Source organism: Ambystoma mexicanum, chromosome 1p (genome assembly GCF_040938575.1).
Source record: "Ambystoma mexicanum isolate Mex_15411 chromosome 1p, UKY_AmexF1_1, whole genome shotgun sequence".
In the NCBI taxonomy this organism is placed as follows: domain Eukaryota; kingdom Metazoa; phylum Chordata; class Amphibia; order Caudata; family Ambystomatidae; genus Ambystoma; species Ambystoma mexicanum.
Window position 1 is genome coordinate 1,035,305,934 of NC_090921.1, and position 19,002 is coordinate 1,035,324,935.

Here is a 19,002-nt window from a genome sequence, read left to right on the forward strand (position 1 = left end):
AAAAACAGTTAGGTAGGTGGTGGCGAATCCTGAACTGCATTTCAAGTTGCAAGGTGGGGGAGGGAGCACCAATGCCCAAATCACTACTGCTTGCCTATCTCACAGACTGAGCCGTCATCAAGAAAATCACAATAGGATAACAAATGTTGCAGAATCAATCAAATAAGACGAGTGGGCACAGGATTCTGCATGGTCTGTGCACAGAATTAGTGTTTAGCAAGAAACATGCTGCATTTAGCAATGCATTCTTCCACTGGGCAACAGGCACAGTTCTAAACCTGTTCTCCCAGAGTCAACAACTCGAACATGAGAATATGACCACAGTAAGACCGTGACAACATTGACAGCAAAGAAAGCGGAAGAATGATCCAAACGTTAAGCAAGAAACCTGTGCCGCGTTAGTGGGCTGCACTCGTCCTCTCAATAAGATAGGTCTAGTTGAGCAACTAAAATGCGCACCTAGAGGAGCCACAAAAGTTATAATTTGCAGTATGAAAACCAGACTGGAATTCGCTACGGTTTGCGTTGTAAATATATAAACATATTTTCAGACGCATAACAAACACCAGTTAAATGATGGTGGTTTTAAAAAGGCTTGAAAAAACCCTTCAACCTGAAATGTGAAAGAGTATATTTCCAGTAATCTACTGTGTGCCAATGTGCGTGTCTAAGCTGTACCTTTCAATCTACCCTCTCAGAGCCAGACTGTTCTGACACAGGTGGAACTGTGAGGGTGCAGAATATCTCAAGGGAAACCCTGTAGAACACTACGGGTTGGTCTTCCCAAAGCCCGTAGCAGAACACATTTGGAACAATTTGATTTGTAAAGTATTCCATTTGAATTTAGGCCTAGGGAAGGGTGAACGTTTGAGAAACAAATTGATTTACATTGGCCAATTGCAAAATAGGTACACGATAGGCCAAAGCCCATTAAAATCGGGGAAGTTCCAATGAAAGTGTCTTTTCCAGAGCACAAGATTCGTATGGTTACATTAAACAAAAGGATTTTCAAATTGATGGGCATCCATTATTTTCTACACTGGCTCACTATGCACCAGACAAAAAAACAGAACCATCTAAGCCACTAACACGTTGGAAAGTGGTATAGCCTTGCAATACCCGGAGTAAACCGCAAAATCGAACAAGTGAACATGTCATAAAAAACATTCAAAGTGTCCAAATTGTTAAGCATTCCATCCAACATACTATACCTGGATCCTTGAGGCACTAGTTCACGCACAGAGGCACTGGTGTCTCGCAAGTCATACACTAGCACAGAGCCATTGATCAGACCAGCATAGATGTAGTTTGTATCATCCTCACACCAACAACAGCTCCAAACAGGGCGGCCAGCATTATATGTCTGAACCACAGTATTCGTCAGCAAGCTGTAGAGAAAGAGGAACGCAATGAATTGAAGGGCATCTGTAACAGGAATGGCAGCAGAGTTCTCCAAACAGAATTTAACAAGATGTTCTGGCATGTAACTAAACTCTTCTGAGGATTCACTGTGTGAGGGGCTGTCCTACAAGAAAGAAGCTAAAAGGTGCACTATAGAAGAATGAGAAGCAACTCAAACCCCCTCAATGCCACATTGTTCCACGTGCAGAGTGGCAAAGACACCACTTGCGAGACTAGAAATGGTCCCATTTCAAGAAATATTTTTTAGAAGTGTTAGCACCACCAGCGGGGAAACGTTATTTAATTGTACAGAAGACATTGTAATATTTAAAAAAAAATCCCAAAACAAACTAGACATTCGCATCAAAAAGTCCAAAGACCAACATTGACCTAGCTTTCCAACATCTCAACAATTTTAGTCACTTGGCTAAATACTATGCACCAATTTGGGCAGGAGGAGAAAGGCAAGTTGGCTCCTGAAACCAGGAAACAAACTCCCTGGAAAAGTGTTGTTACAGGTAACAAAATGTTCTCTTACTCACGATTCATAAGCCATCTAATAGATTCCATTGCAGTGGATAAGAACGGAAAATGAGGGTGGTTGGGGGTGTGGAGGGGGCTAATTTCCCAAATGGCTGCCATAACATTCGTGGCCAACCAGAGGATCAGCTCTTTCATGTCCTTCCAAACAGCAATTGATATAAAGCTTTTGGATGGACATTTTACAGATATCATACATTGCTCATTCTGGTCATAACTTTAGCATTACTATACATGTTAAATGTGTCCTCTGCTGACGTAGGGGGAGCGTCGCTAAACCATGAATATTTCAGAAGATGTGGCAAATGACACAGCAAACCCCCAAGAGGAAGTTTATTTTAGAAAAAAAAAATAATAAAAAAAATAATCTCCGAGCCTTTCTAAGACTAGCACAGTCTAGAGGCTGCTGCAGCATCCAATGATTCGCAAATCCTGCTAGGCATTTTCTCAAGTCCAAGAAGCACATTTTAGGATTTGCTCGAGTGTGTTCTCTTGCGACCTAATGCATAGCAATCTTGCATGAACTGTCAATCAGAAGAATGATAACGCATGAGGTGCACCTGTTCAGTCCACAGCATTTTATCATTGTCCCGATTGGAGTGCGAACAGTACGCAGTGTGTGCATCGTCAAGAATAAAATGTGACTCCCATAAATGCGACTATATGCAGCATATAGTCTTATTTCTGCTTCTTTTGGGTTCGGGATGGGTTCAGGGTGACATGAGCCGCTGTTTGGGGCTTGGAGCAGCCAGGGCTGCGGCTATAGGGGCCAAGGACACCCCACACTCTTTCGTTCCTAGGTGAAGACCGTGAAGCTGATCTACGAGGTATCTTCTGGGGCATTCTTAGCAGGAGACAGCCACATCAACACCTTCCATAATACCCCTTTTCAGGTACCAGGTTTATCAGTTTAGGACAGACGCTACCCAACCCCACCCTGAAATGGGCACAAGTCCAATCTAGAATTAGATATTCGCAAATTTTAAATCTGCAGAGACTCAGGAATGGAACCAGTTAGTCCCCCGGCTGATATTTTTGCAATTCAAGATCCATGGAATGACTAACACGCCAAAATAAAGGTGAAAGTCCAACAAGGGATTTTATGGCCAGCGGAGCGCAGGAAATGACTTTAAACATTCTAATATACAGAGCAGGGGCTTACAGGCAGCAAGCAGTCTGGGGGAGGTAAGGGAGTCATGTCAAATCCAAAATAGCCACTCTGCTTCATACAGACTATTTAAGCAAGCCTAATCCCTAGTGACTCAAAGGAGGAAAGTGGAGACAGTCAATCCCAGCAAAGCTCTCCTCCACAGGCACGGCTGCAGCCCATCACTTTGGAAGCCAGCTCATGGCAGGGGCTATCCTACTATAAGACATGCATTACTTACCGTAATAGCATTTCTGATGATTGTATCTACTTAGATTCACATGCTGTGCATATAGTCCAACATCTAACAACCGCAGAGTATTGCATCTTGTCTTTCGAGGATCGAAAGGGGATGTCGACATGGGCGTGCCTGTAACACCATCCCTAACGTGATGTGTAGTGTAAATGTTAAAGGTATTTGTACCGCGCACCGTCACCAACGGAATTGGTCCCTAGGCGCTCTGGCGGATCTGCAAATGATAAGGTGGGATGGGTTAGTAAGGTGAAGAGGGAGTAAGATCGTGAGAGGAGTGGTGTTCTGTTGGCAGCTTCAACTCGGTATACACAGGGTGTTGAGCTTTTTGGTGCAGGTATTGGATCGGTGTCAGTCCACGTGTGCTGTTGCTCCGGCTTATGTGTTGTTGCAGTGTTGTGAAGTGCGTGCGGCTTGTGGTGCGAGAGATGGTTGTGTGAGTTTTTGCGTGAGATAGTTATGCAGAGTTTGAGGTTATATTGGTTAGTGGGTTACCTGACCTTTAGCATGCTAACATTCACAGTTTTGTCTAAGTGTGGCACTTGTTGGCCTTCACAATCCTGTCTAGATGTGGCGCCGGCTGGTGTTCACAGTTCTAAGTGTGGCACATGTTAACATTCAAGTTTCATCTAGGCGCGGGCATGCTTTCCTTCAATCAAAGTCCTATTTAGATGCGGCGCAGGCTAATGTTCAGAATTCTCTCTAAGCGTGAACATGCCAATATTGACAATTCCATCTACATGCGACGCAGGCTAATGTTCACAATTCCACCTAGATGAGATGCAGGCTAATGTTCACAATTCTATCTAAGTGTGGACATGCTAATATTCACAGTTCCATCTAGATGCAACGCAGGCTAATGTTCACAATTCCACCTAGATGCGACACAGGCTGATATTCACAGTTCCACCTAGATGCGACGCAGGCTAAAGTTGATAATCCAAGCTGGTTCGGCGGAAGGAGGCAGGAAAACAAGGGAAGCTGGTGGGGAGGGGGAGAAGGGGACGAGGCAGCGCGCGGCCAGTTTCTGCCGATATTTATTTTTTTAAAGGGCCCAAAGCGGCCCCGTGCCCATTCCACTCACCTGGCCTCCAGAGTTGTAAATGGCGAGGCGGCCGGTGGCTGGCCTGCACTCGCTGATCAGCTGTAGCCAATCGCAGGGGGGTGGGCGGGCTGGTTCGGCGGGAGGAGGCGAGAAAACAACAAGGGAAGCTGGTGGGGAGGGGGAGAAGGGGACGAGGCAGCGCACGGCCAGCTGCTGCCAATATTTATTTTTTAAAAGGCCCAAAGCGGTCCCGTGCCCATTCCACTCACCTGGCCTCCAGAGCACTTGTACCCAAAATCCCTCATACGTCGAGGTCCCTCCAATTGTATTTTTTCTCCCGTGAGAGAGCCTTATGACTATCGTGAGTGAGTACAGAAAGAGAGAAGTAGTCGTCAGATGTTCATGTTCCTTCCATCCGAGCGGGGTGGAAGGGTGGGCGCATGTGAATCTATCCAAGCAGATAAAATCATCAGAAATGCTATTACGGTAAGTAATGCATGTCTTCTGATGCTTGTGAATCTGCTTAGAATCACATGCTGTGCATAGACTAGCGAGCAGTACCCGGGGTTGGTGGTGGGATGCGAGAAGGAACAGTAGTGAAAAGATAATGTTTTGTAAAGGTGTGTATAGAACTCCAGGTTGCTGCTTTGCAAATGGACTTGAGAGGAACATTTGCAATGAATGCTATGAAGCCCCAGTGCCTCGAGTAGAGTGTGCTCTAGGCTTGAAGGGCAGATCTCTCTTGGCAAGAGTGTAGCAGTGTGAGATGCAATTGAGAATCCACTTAGAAATCGCATATTAAGAGATAGGATCCCTTTCTCTACCAGCCGCCATTGAAACAAAAAAACTGGTACGTCTTCCTTAGTAGTCGAGTTCTTTCCAGATAGCACATGACTGCCCCGCTCACTTCTAGTGCGTGTAGGCTTCTTTCCACCATGTTAGTGGGGTTCTGGAAGAATGTTGGTAGTTCTATCGACTGGTTCACATGGAACTTAGAAATAAATGTGGCCGAAAACCGAGGGGGAGTGTGCAGAACCACCTTATCTCTGAACAAAAGGTTCTAGAATTGAAAGGGCCTGTAGTTCACTGACTCTCCTTATAGAAGTGACTGCCACTAGGAGGACAGTCTTGCCTAGTGCATAGGTTCAAAGGGAGACCCCATAAGTCTGGTTAATACCACATTTAGGTCCCATCCGGAAGCCGGATTAGAAATAGGGGGATGAATTCTTTTAACCCCTTCCATGAAAGCTTTAATAACTGGGATCTTCCACCACAACACTTTACGTTGGGACGTGGTATAGGCTGAGAGTGCAGTTAAGTGAACCTTCAGGGAATTAAAAACTAGACCAGAGTCTAGTAGGTGAGTCAGGTATAATACAATATCAGTAGGGGAGCAGTCAATGGGATTGATGCTCTTGGAATTGCACCACGTGACAAAGCGTTTCCATTTATTGGAGAAGCAATGTCTGGTGTTAGGCTTTCTTGCTTCTCTACGTATATCCATGAATCTCTGAGGAAGTTGGAGATGCCCGAACTCTATGATCACTGGAACCAGGCCACTAAGTTGAGAGTCTGTGGGATTAGATGAAATGTTTCCCCCTTGTCCTGAGATAGCATGTTGTATGGGCAAGGTAGTTTCATTGGAGGAGAGAGAGAGACATCTCCATCAGATGGGAGAACCAGCGTCGGCGTGCCCACATCAGGGCCACCAATATCATGGTGAATGGTTCCTAGTGCATCTTGTGCACAATCTTGTTGAGTAGGGGAGTCAGGGGGAGGGGAGTATAAACACATTTCCCCGACCATGTTATCCAGAGACCTTTCCCCTTGGATCGGCTCAGAGGGTACCTGGAGGCGTAATCTGGGCATCGAGAGTTCTCCAGAGTTGTAAACAAGTCGATCTCTGGGAAGCCCCATTCTGCAAAAACGATGGAGACTATGTCTTTGTGTAGTCGCCATCGGCAATGGGAAGTCTCTGCTGAGCATGTCTGCCAGAAGAGTGAGTTCTCCCGGAACGTGTTGAGACAATAGAAACATCTTGTGTTTGAGAGCCAATTTCCAAATGTTCTGTGACAGTTTGGAGAGCCCAGGAGAGGGGGGTGTCCCCTTGCTTGTGTGCCGGCAACATTGAAATATGAAAGTATGCATCTTTCATGTCCAATGTTGCCATGTAATCACCCTGCGTTAGTAGAGATTACTTCTTGCAGCGTTACCATACGAAACCTTTGGGGTTTGACAAATTTGTTCGTTGGGCGCAAGTCTAACACAGGGCGCATGGTGAGATCCTTTTTGGGTACAAGGAAGTACACTGAATAAATAACATTGGTTACCTGTAGAACAGGGACAACTTAGATTGCACCCTTTTCCTGCAGGATCTCGACCTCTTGCAGCAGGATCTTCAGGTGTTCTGGTGTTAGGCGCCTGGACTTCGGTGGTCTGAATCGAGGTGGCCGGCTGAACTCTATGCAATAACCGTGGGGGACTGTCTTGAGCACTCACTGGTCTGTGGTAATCCCCTCCCATGCGTAAAGGAATGATGTTATACGTCCCCCAACCAGGGAGTCATGGGAGCGGACCCGGATCTGAGAGTCATTTTTGACTGGAGGCCGAGGAGCTTGCCCCCGCGTCATCACGGTAAGTTTCTTGAACTTTCAGCATAAAATATGTCCTGAAGGCGTTCAGACAACATGGTCCTATCTGGCTGGATGGCACGTAGTTGCATCTCTTCAATGACTTCTTGGTGGAGGTGTCCAAGTGACGCAGAGAGTTCAATCTGATTTTTGGGGCGCTCAAAGGGTTCTTGCATTAATAGTTTATGAAATTACCAGCTGTTTGCGTGCTTTCAGCTTGGCGGTAAATGCCATACATTTGACTCTCCTATGTAGGCTTGGCAGTTTTTAGCCTTTCCTGATATCCTGGGCCCAGACTCCATCCCTATCCTGGACGTACATGCCTCCACTGCTGAAGAGAGATCTTGGTGGCAAAAGAAAAGAGGCCAACCTAAGAGCCTGCTGCGACCGGCTGGGGGGGGGGGAGATGCTTAACAAATCGCTGACGTGAAGAGGCCGTCGCCTTCACTTTATGCAATAAATGGTCTACTCCAAGGGACAGAGCTAATAGTGTGACATAGGTGGTGTGGATATGAGGTTCACCGAATCTCATATTTTTTCTATATGGGAGCCAGGGCAAAAACCGTTATTTGTATTCTAGCCAAGTGGCTCATTTTGCCCCTCTAATGTTGCTACTGTTTTGATCCAATTTCTGGTCATTGCTACTTGCGAAACATGAGCGAGATTTGCAGCTTTTTCACCTACCTGTGATGGGGGTGGGGGAGAGGTGGAATAGAAGAACAAGTTACTTCTTACCTTGTAACGTTCTTGTAACGTTCTTTCGACGGGATGTTCCTCCGACGTATTCCTCATCTTGGATATCTCCTTCCAGCTCTGCTGGCCTCGGAAAATGTTTTCTCTAGAGGGCGCTGCGCGTCGACGTCCTCCGAGTCGATGTCCCTCGACAGCCGCTGTATCGACGTCGACCTCATCCTGCCTATAAAGGCCACGCGCAGCGTCCGTTGCTCAGGGCCGATGAGGAATACGTCGGAGGAACATCCCGTCGAAAGAACGTTACAAGGTAAAAAGTAACTTGTTCTTCGAAGGGATTGTGTCCTCCAACGTATTCCTCATTTTAGATAGGCTCCCATAGCAGTATTCTATTATTGGAGGAGGGAGTACTGACTTCACGCTGTCTTCTATTGATGAATAGAATGCAGTACAGCCCTTCCAAACCTAGTCTCTTGACTGGAGGAGGAATCCAAATTGTAAAAACGTGTAAAGGTATGGACAGACGACCATGTAGCGGCCGCACAGATGTCTTTAACCGGCACACCTCTTTTGAGGGCCGATGAAGCTGCAATACCTCTGGTCGAATGAGCCCTAAGGTTTTGAGGGGGCTCTTTCCCTGCCAGTTTATAACATTCCAGAATGGCTAGGATGATCCATCTGGAAATGGTCTGCTTAGTTATTGGTAACCCCAGCTTGTAACCTGCGTCACCTACAAACAGCTGGTCTGCCTGTCTTATCCTGGCTAGTCTACTGATGTAAAAACTTAAAGCCCTTCTAGGGTCTAGCCTGTGTAACCTCTCTTCCTCTTTCCCCAGGTGAGGAGGAGGATAGAAAGATGGTAGGGTAATCTTCTGAGTGATATGGAATTCAGAAACCACCTTTGGGAGGAAATTAGGCTTCACTTGCAGGACAACATTGTCTTTGTGAAATATTGTGTGAGGGGGTTTACAAGAAAGAGCTTGTAATTCGCTCACCCTTCTAGCAGATGTAAGTGCTATTAATAAAACAGTTTTAAGGGTAAGGAATCTTAACGAACAAGAATGGAGTGGTTCGAAAGGTGTGCCCATCAGGAAAGTTAGGACTAAGTTTAAATCCCATAGGGGAACTTGGAATGGTCTTGGGGGATAAACATTGGTTAACCCCTTTAGAAACTGTATTACCAAGGGTAATTTGAAATAGGATGGTTCTTCCGCAGTGTGCTTAAAGATGGATAGCGCTGCGAGATAGCCCTTAATGGTGCCAACTTGAAGGCCTGAATTCGCCAAATATAGAAGGAAGGACAAAACCATTGGTGTACCACATGAAAAAGGGTCGATATTCTGTTCTCTACACCAGCTGCAAAATCTGTTCCAACGGCAGCGGTATAAAGACTTTGTTGCTGGCCTCCTTGCCGAAAGCAACACCTCCATAACATCATCCGGGAGGTCCCAATCCTTGTACCTCAACCTTTCAGAAGCCAAGCGTGAAGGTTGAGGGTTTTGATGTCTGGATGGAGAACCTGACCTCCCTTCTGTGAGAGTAGGTTCTCTCTGAGTGGAAGTCGAATTGGAGGGCAGATGGACAAGTCTAGAAGGTCCGGGTACCACGTTCTCCTGGCCCAATCCGGGGCAATTAGGATCATGATTCTCCGGAATCTTCTCAACCTCCTGATCATTTGAGGAATGACAGGGACCGGTAAGCGGAAACTCCCAGTCCACTATGAACGCGTCTCCCAGAGCTCCTCTCGGGGGAAATTCCCTTGAGCAGAACAGATCGCATTTCCTGTTGACGCTGGTGGCGAACAGATCCACCTGAGGGGTTCCCCAAAGGGCGAAGATCTCTTGAAGGACTTCCTGAGCTAGTTCCCACTCGTGGGAGACTGTGCTCTGCCTGCTCAGAGCGTCCGCTGTCAAGTTCTTCTCTCCGGCTAGGTGAACTGCCGATAGAGAGATTCCTTCTTGGATTGCCCAAAACCAGAGCTGCATCGCCTCTCTGCACAGGGGTAGTGATCCTACGCCTCCTCTTTTGTGGAGGTAATGCATGGCCACTGTGTTGTCTGTCATTATCAGGACGTTTTTCCCTTGTACAGCTGGCAGGAACGCCTTCAGCGCAAGTCTGATGGCTTTCAGCTCTAACAGGTTGATATGTAGTCTGGACTCCGATGGAGACCAACGACCGCTGATGGTCAAGTCGTTGGCGTGGGCTCCCCACCCCGTGAGTGAGGCATCCGTGACTACTGTTATCTCCGGCCAGGGTTGCCAAAATTTTTCTCCTTTCAGAATGTTCTCCTGACAGGCCCACCACTGAAGGTCTCGAGCCACCCTGTCGGGAACCTAAAGAAGATCCGTCATTCTCCCTGAGAATTGTGACCACTGAGTCCTCAGTGCCCACTGGAGGGATCTCATTCTCAGGCGAGCCTCTGGCACTAGGAAAATGCAGGATGCCATGAGGCCTAGCAACCTCAAAAAGTCGAAGGCTGGGAGACGTTGGGCATCTTGGAACTTGGTAACCATCTGTAGAATATCTTGACCCCTCACCTCTGGTGGCGAGGCTTTTCCCAGGGAAGTATCCAGGATCGCTCCTATGAACTGGAGTCTCTGCGATGGTATCATTTGTGACTATTTTAAATTGAGGGAGAAGCCAAGTCTGTGAAGGGAGTGGCACACGTGATTAAGCTGGATCTGAGCTTGTTCCGAAGAGACAGCCCTGATCAACCAATCGTCCAGGTAGGGGTAGACATGAATCCCTTCCCTCCTTAGACTTGCCGCCACTACCGACATTAACTTGGTGAAGACCCTCGGGGCGGAAGTCAGCCCAAATGGCAGCACTCGAAATTGATAGTGAGAGTTGCCAATTGCGAACCTCAGGTATTTCCTGTGTTTGAGATGGATAGGCGCATGGAAATAAGCGTCCTGAAGGTCCAGAGATACCAACCAGTCCTGGAACTGAAGGGCCTGGAGGATCTGAGAAAGAGTGACCATCTTGAATTTGTCTTTTCTGAGGAATATGTTCAATTCTCGCAAGTCCAAGATGGGACTCAGTCCTCCGTCTTTCTTTGGAATGAGAAAGTAAGGGGAGTACCAGCCCTTGTTCCTCTCCGCTACAGGTACCGGTTCTATGGCACCTTTCTCTAGCAGGTCCAAAATTTCCTGCAAGAGGAGCGGATCTGGAGCTTTCTGAGAGCTGATCCCCGGTGGATGACTCTGAGGTATGCGTAGGAGAGGCAGGCAGTAACCTTGGGCAACTGTTTCCAATGCCCAAGCATCTGACGTGATAGCCTGCCATTCCGCCAGATGTTGAGTCAACCTGCCTCCTACAGGTGTCCTGTGAGGGAAGTTCTCAGAGTGGTTTTGGGGCGGCTGATGCAGATGCCGATGGTAAAGAGGCACCTGCTGTTGCTGCGGCCTTTGAATATCTACCCCTTCCACCTCGGGTAGTTCTTCTTTGTCCCCTTTGAGCCGGTCGTCCTCTACCTCTTCCGAATGCGGAGTAGAAGCGAAAGGACTTGCCTCTTGCAGAGGTTCCTGTGGGACGAAAAGGTGTCTGACGGATTGCAGCGCCTAGGAATTTTGCTGCTGCTTTTGAAGTTTGCAGTTTTTCTAAACTGTCATCCGCCTTTTTCCCAAACAAAGAAGAGCCATCGAATGGCATGTTCAAGAGTCTGGCTTGCACATCTGGGGCAAAACCAGACTTTCTCAACCAAGCAAATCTCCTGGTTGTTGTACTTGCCGCCATTGCTCTGCTGATACCGTCAGCCGAATCAATGCCCGTCTGGAGGGATTCGCACATAGCGTCTTTACCGTCCTGTATGATATTCAGGAATGCCTCCCTTTCTTCTCCCTCCGGGATGCAGTCAGCCGCTGTAGAAGCACACTCCCAAAGTGTATGGCTGAATCGAGCAAGGGTGCAAGTAGCATTCACAGATTTTAACGCCATGCTACATGGCGAAAAAACTTTCTTTGCCATTGCATCATATTTTTTATCGTCCCTGTCCTGTGGGACGGTAGGATAAGTAGTCTTGACATCGGTAGAAGATGCTGCCTGTACCACCAGACTTTCTGGGGATGGGTGTTTTGACAAAAACTCTGGGTATTTTGTAGACAGTTTTTTATTTACTGCCGGGACGACATCTGGGGTTTCCCAGTTCGTCATAATCTTCCTCTGAAGAGCTTTATGAAAGGGCACTACAGGATCCTCCTGTGGGCCTTTATCAAGAATATCCGTGAGGTCATCTTGTTGGAAAGATTGTGAAGGTGCAGACCACCCCATAAACTCTGTGATCCTGGCCATTAAGGCTCTATAGGGGGTTTCAGCATGCTCCCCCGGGTCTGGCCTAGCAAACTCCACCTCAGGGGAAGTGTCTAACCCACTTGCCTCATGTAAGGAATCATGAAGATCCTTTAACCTGCGTTCTTCAGAGGAAAATTCCTCTCTAATTGGGGTTACAGGTCCCTGCAACTCAAATGTGTCTTCCTGTTCAGACAATTCACCCTCTTCCAAAATTGAGGACATAGTTCTCAATTGTTCTGAACTCATAAAGGATGTAAATCCCATTTCCAAGGCATAGGGTGCCGAACTTGTCATTATCGGCCTCGAAAACGTCGATGTCGTCGACGAAGGCTTTAAGCGTGGCGTCGAAAACAAAGGCGGAGGCCTCGATGACCTCGACAGAATTGGGATTCTACTCGACAATCTCGAAGCCATCGTCATCGAGGACCTGGGGATAGTCACTGGGTGTGTCGTGACCGTGACTTTTCTTGGCGTCGACGCCAGTGTCGAAGCTGGCGTCGAGTCGACAGACCCGTGTGTCGAAGGTCCCTTCGACAACGGCGTCGAAGACACCGACCTCGGCGTCGACGGAACCCTCGTCGACGGAACCTTCGAGGAAGGTTTGGAGGTCATAGTCCTACTCGAGGGTTCGAGACGCGCTCGAGAGGTTTCCTTCGCCGGGTACTGTGACTCACAGCGTTTTTGACCTTCGGGTCTTTCGACCAGAGCATCGCTCTCGGCAGTCTTCGAGGGAGTCGAGGCCGCTTTCTCGAAGACGCTCATCATATTTTTGCGGAATTCCTCCCATTCAGCCCGGGAACTATGTTTCGTGGGGCAAGGGATTCTTTTTGGCGAAACAGAGGAAGAGGAAGACTGAGAAGGGGATCTTCGACGTCTCCTCTTCGAGTGCTTCGATCTCGAGGAGTGATGGGACCCACTCCGAGACCTGGAGCGCGAATGGGGACGAGGAGACGAATGTCTCGACTTCGTCGACGACGAAGAAGCTTTAAAAGTCTTACCTTTCTCCAGCTTCCCCCTACGCTCCTTCAGGGCCTTAGCTGTCATGGACATACAGTCCTCGCACTCCGAACAATGATGTTCAGCTCCCAAACACCACAGACAAACTCTGTGAGGGTCAGTCAGTGACATCTTTTTTCCACAATCTCGGCATTTTTTGAAGCCGGATCGAGGAGTTGTCGGTTCCGACGATGAATCCATCGAGTACGGATTGAATAACTCGAGGTAAATAGGTTTAATCTGACAAAAACTGAGCAACGGTATTCCGAGGCACTGAGTAAGCGCGGAAAAACGGAACTGAGCAACGGACGCTGCGCACGGCCTTTATAGGCAGGATGACGTCGACGTCGATACGGCGGCTGTCGAGGGACATCGACTCGGAGGACGTCGACGCGCAGCGCCCTCTAGAGAAAACATTTTCCGAGGCCAGCAGAGCTGGAAGGAGATATCTAAGATGAAGAATACGTCGGAGGACACAATCCCTTCGAAGTGTGGTTTGTTCACTACTGGGGCTAGGTGTACAATGGGAGGAGGGGGGAATGATCAGAAATTGGGGGTCCACATGTGGTTCTATCGGTATACCAACATAGATGGGGTTTGCTGGTGTTGGGTTAGTGGTTATATGATTTACAAGTTTACTGGTTAAACCAACAACAATGCACAATATCTGGTTGAACACGATATGTAGTCGATACTTGCATAAACTAAGATTGTGAACTCCTATGAGACAGAATGCAGATTCGGTTAAGACAGAATACCCGAATATGCATTTGATACCTACATCGACTAAGATGGTGAACGGCTTTGAGACAGAATGCTATTCTTGATAAAACAGAATATTGGTGTAAAGATTGCACACTGGCCTTAAATCCACTAGATTAATCCTTGCGGATTGCCTTAAATACAATTTGTGGGTTTGTACTTATCCTTATAACTACACTTTACGTCTATTAGAAGCACATGTTAGAACCAAACCTCCCTTTCAAAAGACTGAGTATTACCCTTACAATTACTACTCGTTATATGTCTATTAGAATCACATGTTAGAACCAAATCTCCTACAAGCCTTTTTCTATCCTGGCTCTATTAATAATGACCAAATCCAGCCTAGCGATGGATTTTATTTTTTTGAATTGTGCGCCTGTGGAGCCCAATGGGATTCTTTCTATCTAGGCTCCAGCAATATCAAAATCCATCCTAGCGATGACCACGTGGTCTTGCCGTTTTGTTTGCAAACTGGTTCATGAGCCCAGACCCAACATGATAGCATCACACTCCCCCCACCCACCAACCCACCACGCCTTTAGCAGGTTCTTCACTAGATCTTCCCCCGGGGGTAGGGGGGCAGGCAAGCTTATTACACTCGCTGGATACCTTCCCTTTTGCCAGCTCTCTTCCTCACCACGCCGCCACACCGAAACACTGCAACACTCTGCTTAACGCTCCGTGAAGCAGGAGCGGTTTTAAGGCAGTCAATGGGCAGTCAGTGCAGGAACTAAAAAGGGTGAAAAGACTCCCGGGCTCCGTTCTCCTCCGAACAACACTCTGCGCTTATCACTCATATGTTTATGCGCTTGTTCAATTTATTCTGTGTATCATCCCGGAAATCACCAAAAATTGAAGTATTTAAATTAGACTTGCAAATTATTACAAGTTATTAATATTAAAGGAATATATTTGACTTATTTTGTTTTATGTTACTTTAACATGTTAATTAGTAAAAACTGAATACATTTTGTACAGCGTAAGGCATTACGGATCTTTTAAACATACAATTTTATTTTACTTTGAAAATATACAAATATTGTATTGTACCACATTATTGTTAAGAGCAGCCGCCCATATTTATAAATACAAACCTAAAAAATGTTTTAATATGTATACTGTTTTGTAAATTTGTTTTAATACAGATTTACTTTTTCAAAGAAGGTCTTAATTGATGTTTGATTTTTGCAGAAAAGTAAATGCATGTGTTTCTTCTACTGCAATTATTGTTCCACATTTTAAGCAGCCTAAAAAAGAATAAGCATACTCAAAAAAGGTACAGGTTAATTTCCTTTTTCTTAAAGGAAACAGTTTCTGTAGGTTTTCGTTTAGTTTTTTCTTGTGTGCCAACTACAGTAGAGCTTTTATTTTTATCGAACTTTGTTCGGTAGTTTGATTTTTATAAACAATTCTAAAATCTATATGTTCATATTTATTTACCAAATGTGCCATTATTACTAAATTTCCTAAATTAGATTTTTGACGGCTACCCCTTTATAATTCGGATTTGCTGATGGTGCATATTACTTCTGTTACATTTTGCACATCATCAGGTACGGTAGTTTCCAAGTCCCAAATCCAAGATCTTAATTAGCCAAATGGAATTGTTCCAGAGCTAGTTAGATTTTTGTGATGTTGCCTTTTGTTTTAGTGCTTGAAATGCTTGGACTACTGTCAGTACTACAATTATTTAGTTATGATATTTGTTCAGTTAATGAACTTTGTGATGTAGAAGTTAAAGGAGTAGTAATAATAGATACATTATCTTATTTTCTTGTGGGACACGGTAGTTCTACATTTTAAAATACTGCTTAAAAGTGAAGGAGTTTTAAGTAGTTTTTTTCTGATGTTATAGGAGTTGCTAGTGGTACCTCCTTTCTCATTGATCGACCCACTCAGGTCCAACTGGGATCTTTCCTCTCTTCTATCGATCTACTTGTGGTGTTCCCGAGGGGTCTAACCCCTCTCCCTGGCTCTTCAACCACTACCTGGCAACTCTTGCCCACTGCATCGCTACTTTCTGCTCCAATTTTCAATAATATGCGGATGACACTCGGCTCTCTTTCAAGCTCGCCTCAGCCACCTCTGCTTCTTCTCTCATACTAGACCATCTGGCCGCAATTCAGGAATAGTGTGCCACCAAGGATCTCTGCCTTAATGCCAGTAAGATAGAGCTCCTCCTCATTGGGACACATTGTCCCTCCTTTCCTCTCTCTGGCTGCCCCCTCTGGGCCCTCTTCCTGCTCATTCCTGTGAGGCTAAGATCATCGATGTCCTCTTCAACTCCACCCTCTCTTTCTCTCCTCTCATCTCTGACGTCTCCAAGACGTGAAATTATTAGCTGCACCTCCTTTTCACACTTTCCACCACAAGCCCACTGTCTCCAGAGCTCTGGTCCTCTATAGGCTGGACTACTGCAACAGCCTCTTTCTAAACCTTCCTGCCTCTACTCTATGACCTTTACAACTTATGCAGAACAGGACTGCAAGAGTGAAATCTCTTCTCTGACTCCTCTTGGCTGCGAGGGTCAGACGCTTCTCCAAGAAGAGAGTTGGGGACAGATCTATCTCCTCAGCTGGGGCCTCCCTCTGGAACAGCCTCCATGCCTCTCTCAAATTTGAGCAGAAGCAACTCTCGTTCTGGAAGCAACTCAAGACCTTCCTTTTCACTTCCGCTTTCTCTCTTCCTCTCCACTGCGGATGCACCCGACAGCTCCGCGCACTGGTCACCCCGACATTGGGCCCAGGCTCCTACATGTTCCAGTTGCCCTCGCTCTGCCTCACCAGAAGTTAAGGGTCTGTATCTGCAACCCTACAGTCCTTTCTCTCTGCATTCATGAGCCACCCGCTGGCTGCACTTGTGAGTTGACTGCACCCCCCCTTCTGCTCCCCCCTGGCACTTCTCCCCATTCCTCGTCCCTGCACTTGCGCAATCTGAATGACACAAGGACTAGTAATATGGTTAGTGTCCTCGCTTTGTTTCCCCCTCCTTGTCTTGTCGCTCCTAGAAGCACTTGTGTACAGGTGCGTTATAAATGCTATATCAGATCATACATTAATTGTTTTACTTTTAGTTATTTCAGAAATACAAGTAGTCGAAGAGATAGGATGTCATTTTTTGGGGTTGAATAAAAGTACTTTGCTCCATTGAAATAGTACTAGTAATTGTAGTAGTAATAGGGGATTTGTTTGTGTTATTTTTTTGATTTGTGTACTTTCAACTGTTGGAATAGTAGTATGTTTATTATTAGGTGAGGTAGTTTTTTTGTGGTCTAACATCACTTTCAATTATTAAACCAGTGCTAGAACTAGTAATAGGCACTGAAGGTTGTATTTGTATTTCTATAGGCAAAGTTTATACTGTAGAAATTCACTTATTTATTTTGAGTGGTTCTTAGTCATTTTTATTTGTTAAATGTAGAAGTTTCACATGGTGAATTTAATTCATGAGATGCGATACAGATAGCCTCAGTGGTAACATTGGGAGTATTTAAAAGTGTAATACTATTTTCTGTGGTTTATTTTACATTCTTAAAAACTTGTCGATACAGATGGGTGAACATAGATAAGATTTCAACCTGTGCTGCAAAGTTCCTGTTTGTGTTTCAAGTTCTTCGAAAAATACATTTGTGACTACTTCTTCTGTGATCTTATCAATAGTTGTTATATTTGTAATGTTAGTGAGAATGTTTATTTTTAACATCCTGGTTGCTAGTTATGTGTGCTTTTATGTTCCTTTTTCGAGGGATGTTTTGGTGTTTTTTTGTATGTTTTGTTTAATCCTTTCTGGCTTTTTTTTATGCTTGTGTATTTTTTTAATGTATTTTTACATTTTTAGGTTTATCAATTGTGTTTGTGTGGTTTGTGAAAAACCACAATTTGGTGAATATTTGTGTTTTTATAATAAACTATAATTACAATATTTATGTTTGTGTTCTTTTTTTGCCGTACTCCTCTTTTAATGTTTATGTTTCACCTATATAAAAGACATGTTAAAGTAAAAAATGTTGCGCTAATTACTATACACCTGCATGATACCATTCTAAAGAAATGTGATGCTACCGCTTACTTTTGAATTAGCATTTTGTATATAGCGGTATGTATGTAACGCTAGCGTCTACAGTCGTATTGACATTTTGTATATTGTGCTATTAACAGTACGCTACTGGCTTTATTCGTATTGTGCCGAGTTAGAAGAAAGAAACGGACTCCAAGGAGATGATGAACTCTTGTTTATCAAAGATAGAAGGCTTACATTTCCATATGACTATGGGTGGTCCCGGTCTACATCACTAACTTATGTGCTTGTTTGTCAGTCGTGAATGTGAAAAGAAACAAGTCCGCTGACCAAAACGACCTTAACTGAACCGAACACTAAGAGAAAACTAACTTCGGCCAGGAGAATTACTCCCTTCTCCCAAGGGCACTACTAGTACCCGTTTCTAATATACAATCCACAAATAGTCTGTCATGACTTAGGTGGGATGCTGCACTTTCTCTCTTCCTTTTGAATTCCTTTTGGCTCTCTTGGCCAGTTTATAGTTTTTGTCATGCAACTGGCTGTGCCCTTACAAGGGAGTATTCTTTTCATGGGCTTTTACCTTTAAATCATGACAATTCAACTTTTCCTGGATCACTGGAATTTGTATATGGTTTAGACCAGTAGGCTGGTAGCCATGTCTTTCTCGAATACTACATTCTCCTGGTGCAGGATCGCGCTTTATTATCCCATGTTCTCCAAGGTATTTTGTCCCACTGTTTCTCTCTTATCGTCCAGTTTCTCAACATTTTCTCTTGCTTTACAACATCCGTATCTATTTCAAGATAACTTTGCTTCATATCTATTGCTATAACTGCGTTAATATTCTCGATTCACGATTTTTGCATCCATTGACTTTCAAAGCCAACTCTGTTTCATGTTTTCCACTGCGATCAGTAAACAGTGAATTATAATGGTTTTCGTTTGATTCACAATCTTTATATCTATTTGCTTTAAAAGTTAAATGTTGCATGTCTTTTACTGTGATGAGTTAACTGCATATTATAATGGTTCTTTGGAGTCTCTCTGGAATCTCGCCATACCCGTTCTCCCAGTTACCTTCTTGCTTGAAGGAGAACGCTGCCAGCAGGCTAGGGTCTCGTGGTCGCTCATCCACTATATCAGATGCCCTCTCCTCCCTGGCGCTTGAGTCTTCGCTTCTCCTGCTGATGTGCTAGTATTCGGCTGTACGCACCAACACTCTGTA

At 45.3% G+C, this 19,002-nt stretch overlaps 1 protein-coding gene across 2 annotated transcripts in view; it reads right to left on the reverse strand.

Annotated features, from left to right (window-relative positions):
* The window catches only part of RFWD3 (ring finger and WD repeat domain 3), a 580,144-nt gene that overhangs the window by 212,485 nt on the left and 348,657 nt on the right, over positions 1–19,002 (reverse strand). For both annotated transcript variants that reach the window (XM_069604073.1, XM_069604082.1), the window contains one exon: positions 1,212–1,388. In XM_069604073.1, coding sequence (XP_069460174.1) covers positions 1,212–1,388 — 177 coding nt within the window. The remainder of the gene's footprint in view (positions 1–1,211; positions 1,389–19,002) is intronic.